General features: G+C 37.8%; 1 protein-coding gene across 1 annotated transcript; it reads right to left on the bottom strand.

The window, feature by feature from the left end:
• Nucleotides 1-505: 505 nt before the first annotated feature.
• Nucleotides 506-8,692, bottom strand: LOC113073777 (carboxypeptidase N catalytic chain). The gene is made up of 9 exons (XM_026246537.1): nt 8,328-8,692; nt 6,328-6,524; nt 5,497-5,652; nt 3,359-3,535; nt 2,749-2,860; nt 2,118-2,257; nt 1,602-1,701; nt 1,402-1,520; nt 506-1,314 (listed from the first exon to the last, which is right to left on the bottom strand). The coding sequence occupies exons 1-9, from the start codon at nt 8,560-8,562 to the stop codon at nt 1,198-1,200; spliced, it is 1,353 nt and encodes a 450-aa protein (XP_026102322.1). The 5' UTR covers nt 8,563-8,692; the 3' UTR covers nt 506-1,197.
• Nucleotides 8,693-8,898: the final 206 nt, after the last annotated feature.

The raw sequence follows: 8,898 nt of genomic DNA on the forward strand, positions 1-8,898 counted from the left end.
TTTTCTGCTATACTCAGCACTTTTGAGCAGAGCAAGAGTGGCCTGACTGTACCACTACAGCACTGACCCCTGGTGTTCTTTTCACTTCAATAAGCATGAGTATGCCAACAGATGAGAATTTATTAAGAATCTTTCTTTTCTTTTCTTTTTTCTCTATTTAAGGAGAGATTCCTTCTTTAATATGCACTGAATATATTAATTGGAAAACACCAATGGTTGCTGATTTAAAAACACTTTATGCAAGCTTCTCTACAAACATAATTGAGAGGAGTCTAGACTTGCAATTTTTGTCATTTTTTGAATAGACATAAATAATCAGATGTCAAGATCTATCTGTCTGTCTGCCACATCAGCACTTTACATAGTCCTTTATGAGATTTTTACACAGGGATATCCTCAAGTTAGCAGCTGACTATCTATACAACCTTACATAGTACTCCTGTTTTAATTTCAGCAAACTGATTTATGGTATTCAATTTAAATTAGAGTTTAGGATGTCCACCAATCATTTCAGTAAATCTTTACTTTGCATGCAAATTGCAAACCAAAATATGCCTTGTTTAATCAAACATCACATTTTGACATTTAAAAATCATAATAAAATATATCCATGCGATAAAATAATTATCACCTTGTACACAGTATACTTTCCAGAAAATTTCAATAGTTTTACAAAATTCACACATGCTCATTCCATTACACATCAACGTGTTCATATTCCTAAAAACAACAATTGTCCAAAGAATCGATTAAAAAGACCAATCTTACTATCTTTCAAATGATAACATTTTTACCTTATTATTATTCACATGAGATAATCTTATACTGATTGATCTCTTATCATATTCAGACATAATTCCCAGTAACCATTAATCTATGATCAATTTCTCATTTCATAGACAGAGGAATATATTTTTATTTTTATTTTTATACAGTACATTACTTGTTCCGTTTTCTTTATAATCCAAGTTGTTAAAAGACATACATATGTATTTAAGCACCACAAAAACATGAGATCAAAATATGGATTTCCCAATGAAAAACACACGTTTATGCATTTATACAAACAACAAAGAATCTACATGATATAGCAAAAAGGAGGTTCTTCACAGTGAGAGTCCATGTTTCCCTTTGTTGTTCTTCAGTTTAAAAAGCAAAGACTTGTTTTGTCTATGTTGAGGGAAGAGTTCTTGCTCTTTATCTTGGGCCAAGGTTGGTCGGAGGAATTTTAGCCGTTGATGCACCTTTCTTGTTGGGATAAAATTTTACGTGCAAGTTTGTCCTTTTTGGTTGAACTTTTAAATAGAAATGCAACTGGAAAGAAGAACAACAACAAAAAAAGTTAGACTATTATTGAAAAAAGTCACTAATTAATAGTGTATTTGGGATGTTGTTTATCACCTGTACAGCTTCAGCCGGTCCCACTGTTACCGTGCTGGTAAAGGATTGGTATCCTAGTGCAGAAGCCTTCACTGTGTAGGTACCCGGCAATAGCAGACGGAAATAGTCTCCATCCGTTCCTGAAACAGCAGCAGATTAAATGAAGTACTTAAGCATGCACTTACTAAAAATCAGCTTTTTAAATGTAGAAAAATGCTCACCGCTGGTGATATCATGGTTTATGCCTGCCACAGAGATCACGGCATTGCTAATTGGGTTGTTGTTCTCATCATAGACCATGCCTTTAATCCCATGGTGCACCTGGAGGACAGGAAACATGTAAATTTAAGATATATGTAAATTTAAGCTTTTGTTTACAGTAAGGCACTGCACTCAAAGTGGCAAACCAATTCCATTCAATACTTTAAATGTGATGGGGAACAGTGTTGTGCTTCTTGAACTCACAATGAGATCCCAAAACTCCATATCTAATTTCACATTATAAGTATCTATGTACAATTTCATTTCCTGTTAGTGCCATGGAGAACCAATTTGTCCTTCTTACCTGTGTTTGCTAGAATACTGGCCTCTTTTTCTTGCTTTTGAATGCAAAGCTCTCTCTCAATTTGCTACATGTTTTGAATGCAGAAAGGTGAGTTTGAACTTCTACTTGTTTCATTACAGAGAGCTGAGACTAAGGCAGTCAAACGTCAAATGTGAGAAGAGGAGTTCCTCACTTGCTCCATGTAGGACACCAGAGCCTCTCTGTTGGCAAGCCACTCACTGGCTAGAGCTGACGCTGGAGGAAACTTATCACAGCTGAGCTCCAGAGTAATCTCAAAGCAGTTTGTATGGAGGTAGTTGAAGTCCTGCATCCCTTAAGAGACATGGAGCAATAATTCTTCTTAAATCACACATTAAAAATGTATTGCATACAACACAGTGTTGGCAAGGGTCAAAAATGGCAATATTCACTTATTTTATATATTAGAAATTTTTTTAATTCATATATATAAACCTTCACTCATGGAAAACAAAATATGAACAAGAATTTCATTCACATGCTTGACCATTTTCTACTGTATTTTTTTATTCTGAACATGCCAAAGTTTTACATTTCATTTGTTTTGTAATTTGACCTCAAATGAAATATAAAATTAATTTTAAAATCAGTTTAAATATTTCCCCAAGAAGTTAATTTCTGACTAATCTCTGAAATCTCTTAAATAGAAAACAGTGTTTCTTTTAAGATAAAAGGGCTTGTAATTCCAAAATTTCAACTAAATTACAAGGCTTCTTGATTAGACAAAACCACAAGCCTTGTTGAAGTAATTGAATGAGAGCTGTAGTATGTAAAATTTAACCCACCCTTAGACAGAGAGTACCAGCTGGCTCCATTTGTGATTCCTTCATCAAAGTAATCACCGCAATTCCAGCCCTTATGCATCCAGCTGTGGGCATAGGAGTACGTCTTTGCCAACTACACACACACACACACACACACACACACACAATGCACAAACACAAAAATCTGTAAATTCCTTATTAGTGTGTGATTTCTGTGCAATTACTGTGCTGTGCTGTCTAAATTAATCTCATTGGGATGGTATTACAGGGATTTTGGACACATTTCAAATTAAGACATCTTAAACAAATCTTTTTTCTTTTCTTTTTGGAGCAAGCATCACAGAACGAAACGGCAAAATAATGAATAACGATTTTAAACGGGTTTCACAATCACTCCCTACTTCTGCCATTGGTCAAACTAACAAATAAGCCCCGCCCCAAAAACTGCACCTTTGGTTGAGTCTGTGCTGTCTCTGTAATGGTTTGATATTGTTTAAGAATCACAGTAATTACACATTTTTAGGGAAATAAAGAAAAATGGCATACTTTTGCTAATTGCTTCTGGACATGAAACTTTTGAGAAAAGTAGAAACCGATACACATAACATTACAATAAAAAAAAACTGCATACCTTTCTGAATATTTTATCATCAGGACTAGCCGAGTATGTAGTTTTGCCTCTTATTCGGGGCTCACGAGACCTATCAAAGGGGTAGTTGGCAACTACAGCTCCACCGTGGAGGTTAGCCGACAGAACAAAGTTGTAATTCTGCATCCATTTTATGACCGCTAAAGTCTCTGGCTCAACCTGCAAGAACCAAGTACATGGGGAAAATGTTTCAGATGAGAAAACATGCATGCTGTGTGCTTTATTTCAGGCTTTGTTTTAAGTTTTTGTACCATGACACTCCGACAGCATTCCTACAGCCTTTCTGGAATATTCTTCCAGCTCTGTTATCTGAGAAATCTGACATGTGGTAAAGTGTCCCACAAGACGTAAAGGTAAAATAAACCTCCACCTGGCCCTGTTGTATTAAGTGTGATCAGTCTGGCTGGCTCCTTGGAGATGGCTGCTGGGTATTGACCCGTCCATGCTCTGTTTTGAGGAGACGCTGTATTTATTATGCATGGATCTATAGAATATACAAAGATCCAAGGGTCCTTTTGACCTCAGCTGTCATTGAAGAGGCAGGTTTCATGCTGTGAACTCACACAGATGTTTTTCGCCCTGCTTGGCTATGAGCAGTGTGAAGCCAACGCTGGGGGTTAGAGGGTCACAAGCAGGGTTTGATGTGAGAGTGACAGCTCTTGACTCAGAGAAATGATTGGAACGTGTCATACTCCTCTGACTGCAGTTCTTCTTTTGTTGTCCTGAGGGATGTCTGGCTGCCAGCAGACACATACTTCTCCAAAGCTGGAGTTCTCATTTTAGACTGAGGAAAATAAAGAGCTGTTCCTGGAAAGAGCTGTTTAAATGATATTATTCTGACGCGCTTCAAAAGTCTGGAAATTATTTAATTACATAAAATCTCTCTCTTTATCCCTCTCTCTCTCTCTCTCTCTCTGTATATATATATATATATTAAAGTCACTTTCTAATTTGTGAAGCTCAGTTATCTTTTGCTGCACATCAGAAATATATTCTTTGGTTTTAATCAGTGTGATGGATGATTAAGGCAATTTGGCCTTTGGTTTCCCTCTTACGGTGCCCATGAGATGACATGGTTGGTTCACTTAGTTTTGTCGTGGCCACGAGATATTAATTTGTGGGAATGTCATACTAACTCATGGGAGCGTCATATTATGTTGTGGCCATGAGATAATTTTGTTGAGGTAACAACATCCTTATGTCATGGGTTCGAGATGCTATGTTGAAGGAACAACATATTTTTCAACACATTTTGTTAACTCGACAAAATGATCTCGTGGCCAAGACATAATATGATGTTCCCATGAGTTAATAAGATGTTCCCACAAATAAGTATCTCGTGGCCACAACATATTATCACGTTCCCACAGTTATTTTGTCGTGGCCACGAAAAAACTAACTGAACCGACCATGTCATCACCCGGGCACCGTAGGAGGGAAAACAAATGCCAAATTGCCTTAATCATCCATCACACTGATTAAAACCAAAGAATATATTTGTAATGTGCAGCAAAAGATTACTGAGCTTCACAAATTAAAAAAGTGACATTAGGAAAAGAGCTACATTCTTTTGCCCTCTAGAGTTACCCTCCTATATGTGTGTATATATATATATATATATATATATATATATATACTCAAGTGAAACAGGAAGCCATGGCTGGATAATTTCATGTTCATTATCACCCTGGTGATATTTTACTCATAAGAATTTATTGGGGTACCAATAATTATGTCCAATGGTTATTTGAGAAAAACATTTATTTCACACTGAGATTTCCCTCCATTTTCAATTGTTTTAGTTCACTGAAAAGTTAGGATTTTTTACAAATAAAAGATCAAAAGCATTACTAATAATGCAGGTTTATTTTCACAGCCTTCTTTGAACAACAATTCTGACCCCACATGTAAATGGTTAGCATATGACCTTTTATATACAAACATTCTGTGTTGTCATAACCCTTGCAAAGTCTATCGTATTGTCTAAACATAAACATAGTAAACACTAGTCACTACACAAGTTGCATAACTAATTACTTGGCTGATCCCTCTCACTCATTTCATTCTGAACAGACAGTGTATCCTCTCCTATAGTAGTGTATGTGACACTTGATGCCCACCTGTAGTTCCCAGTTGTCTGGTAGTGGCAGGTGGTGGTTTTGGCCGTTGTGCTTCTCATAGTAGTACATGAGAGCATTCAGATCTGGGAAGTTGCGGTTCAGGTCCACTTCCTTTGAGTTTCCACGTCCAACTAAGTATCCGTTGAACTCTGGACCCTGTAAATCAGAGAGAGGAGAGCAAATAATTTCCCATCGTTTAAGTAACCTTTGGGGAAGGATATCAACTTTTAACATTCTCAGTATATCAGGTGTGAAACTTCGATATAAATGTAAACATATACTTATATGTTTACTGCGTAAGCAAGTTAGGGCATGTTAAATCAATCCTGTCTGAATTGAGGTGGTTTTCTTAGCTAGTTCATGTCTGGTCCAATGAGACACTTGAAAATGGGTGTGTGTGGCCAGATTCAGCCACAATTTACTGCTGGACATATAATTAGTCTCAAAGATCAAGGAGGAGTCTGTGTTACTGTAAATTTGCATTCTAGATGTGTGAACGTTGTACAGTAGGATGCTTTGTTCAAGAAAAAAATACTTTGTGTGTATTTTTATTTGCATTGTTTTATATCTGGATGTTATTTTTTGTGAGCTCTTATGGTGTAATTAGTCTCGAAAGAAAGCCAGCAATGCACATTGGGATATGGCTGATTCCTTCATAACAAACTGGGGGCCAATAGAGACTTACAACACTCCCACGCCACAGCTGCTACACTGAATAAATACGTTTATACATATGCATGGTCGCGTTCGCACAGTTGGTCATGCATTTAGAGCTGTGGTGTATTAGTACACTTGTTATAGATTGTAGTTTAATAACTAGGGGCTGTATACCTGACTGGCTGCAACCTCATATCCATCTGGGTTCATCGAAGGAAGGATGTGGATCCGTGTGTCGTGGATGAGGTGCGTGATTCGCTCATTTCCTGCCCGGTATTCTTCACACAAGAACTGGGCTAAGTAGATGAGCAGCTCCCTGCCGAGCACCTCATTCCCATGCATGTTCCCTACATACTTGAACTCGGGCTCCACTGAAAAACACAAGTCAGGTGACCACCAGTCAGGAAGTCATGATGTCATAGGGTCACATCCGTGAATAATATACGAGCAAACAAGATCTATGCATGCAAATAAAGCAGTTCAGAAGATGCAACCACATGAATTGCACTAAAATGAATACAAGTATTGACTACTAAATATTTAAATAGAGTTTGTCATAACTTCTCAGTTCATCCCAACAGGAGAAGCTGTAATCTTTTTATACAATTAGTGCAAATGGAGATATGGTCTCCAGAAAGCACCATAAAAGTAGTTCTTACAATTTATGCATTACATTCCATAAAGAAGAAACAAATATATATTTTTTAGATGATCTATCCCTTTAAAACAAATGAAATAGTTATACATAGTGCATCAGTGGCATGTGTTTGAGTAAGATGACACCATACATGCTAGTCTCAAATATGAATGAATTCAAATTCATAATTCATAAAGCTTTCTTAGTGTTTAACAGCACAGCAGGCCACTCTCATCGAAATTCCTGTCTCACAGCCAGTTGTCAGCTCATTATTCACAATTATCTCTTCTAACAAGTACCAGCAGATTTCAGTTTGTTCTTTTTTGATGCGGAAGTGAGTGACGGCGAGATTGTAGATCTAATTAGCCACGGTGTGCAGACAGACTCATCACCGTCTTCCCATTAATCATCAAGTAATTCAATTATAAATGCTGTGCCTCTGCTCAAAGAGTCAGTAAACGAGTGACCTCGACATTAACACATGAAGTGCAAGCACTATTTGGAATCTAAAAGGTCAGGTCACAACAACTTTGTCTTCTCTGCTGCACCGGTTCCTGTTTTTGTACTCTATCAGGAACATGTATACATCCTGCAATTCTCCCAGAGGTTTTACCTTTATAAGCATGTTGCCAAGAGAAGCAGATCTTTACATCTGATGGTAAAGATTCATTTGCTTTCGTAAGTTGATTTTATTAATTCTTTTGTTGATGGATCTTAACTACTTCCAGTAGCTGAGAGTGGAATGTGTTTTGAATTTGAGTGAACAAAGAAACAAGGTCTACAGACTGAAAAAAAGGAAGATTTTACTGCAGCAGTTGCTTTTTTGCATCTTGTAAGATATACTGGAGTTTTGAGATATCTTTCATGAAAATAAAGACAACTGTTGACATACAAAATTAATGTGGATAGCATAGCCTAAATAGTCTGGTTTCTTCGATAGTTTGATGAGGAAATGTTTATGTTGAGATTTTCTAACTTTTGATTCCAAACGTTGGTAAATATGAGAACAGTTTGAGAGATTTTTCTTCTGGAAATCTAGAAGTAGGGACACATGCAAGAATAATGAGGTCCTGTTAGCAATAGAATCATCTGAGAAGCATAAATGTCCACAGATTTTTCTATCCTGTGGGAAAGTTCTTGCTTTAGATCAATGATAAGACTGATGTTAGCTCCTGCCAGCAACGGTTACATATAACACTCACCACATCTCCAGGCATGTACTCCCCCTTAAGCCCATTACTGTCCATTCCTAGATGCAATTTACCGTATGTGAGTGTTTGAGGTGCAACAAGATAAATCAAGTTAACGGCCAACATTGGCTGGCCAGACAACCCAGTGAATAACCAGCCAAAGCTTTATTTCAACAATTCTGTTAAATGTTGTTTACAAAAAACAGCCCAAATAATGGAATCATACCCAATCAGCTCTGGCAGCCCTACACCTTCAGGAGGAACATTTTTCAAACATGCCTGGGTTTGCTTGAGCTATATGCATGAGGAATTTAATGGCTTGGTACAAGAGTAAAGAAAATACTCACATGCTTCATGGATGCCAGGATTATCACTGAACTCTAGGACATATAGGTGCCGTCCCTCTATGCTGTGACCGATGCTGTAGATGCGAGTGATGTAGGGGCAATCGCTTTGGACGGCAAAAAGAGCCCTCACCATCTCCTCATAAGCATGGTGCTGAAAATCAGATGCCCTGGTCAGCGAAGCCTTAAGCCCCAGAAGCAGCGCCCCAATCCAGATCAGAGAGCTGCTTGACAGCATGGTCCCAGATTGCTCTACAAACACAGCGCCAATTCTTTTCCTCACTCTCTTTCTCAATCCTGCTCTCCCTGTTTGTCTCCTCCCTCTGGACCTCCTCTTACTCCCACTTAGAAGAGCAAGTAAGGACGGCCCCTCCTGTCTCTCTCACTCACTCCTGATTCCTTCACTCGTACCATTTGTGTGTGTTTACTCAATTGACATCACTTGACACCTCAGCATTGGCTTTACCCTCCTCGCACACTAAACCACCCCTCTTGTATTTTTCCGGCAGCACTAGTTGAGCATTTCATTCCTAAACTGTGATTTGTCTCTGAGTAGCTTTTAAAAGCATAATTA

The sequence above is a fragment of the Carassius auratus genome, unplaced genomic scaffold, assembly GCF_003368295.1.
Source record: "Carassius auratus strain Wakin unplaced genomic scaffold, ASM336829v1 scaf_tig00012847, whole genome shotgun sequence".
Taxonomy (NCBI): domain Eukaryota; kingdom Metazoa; phylum Chordata; class Actinopteri; order Cypriniformes; family Cyprinidae; genus Carassius; species Carassius auratus.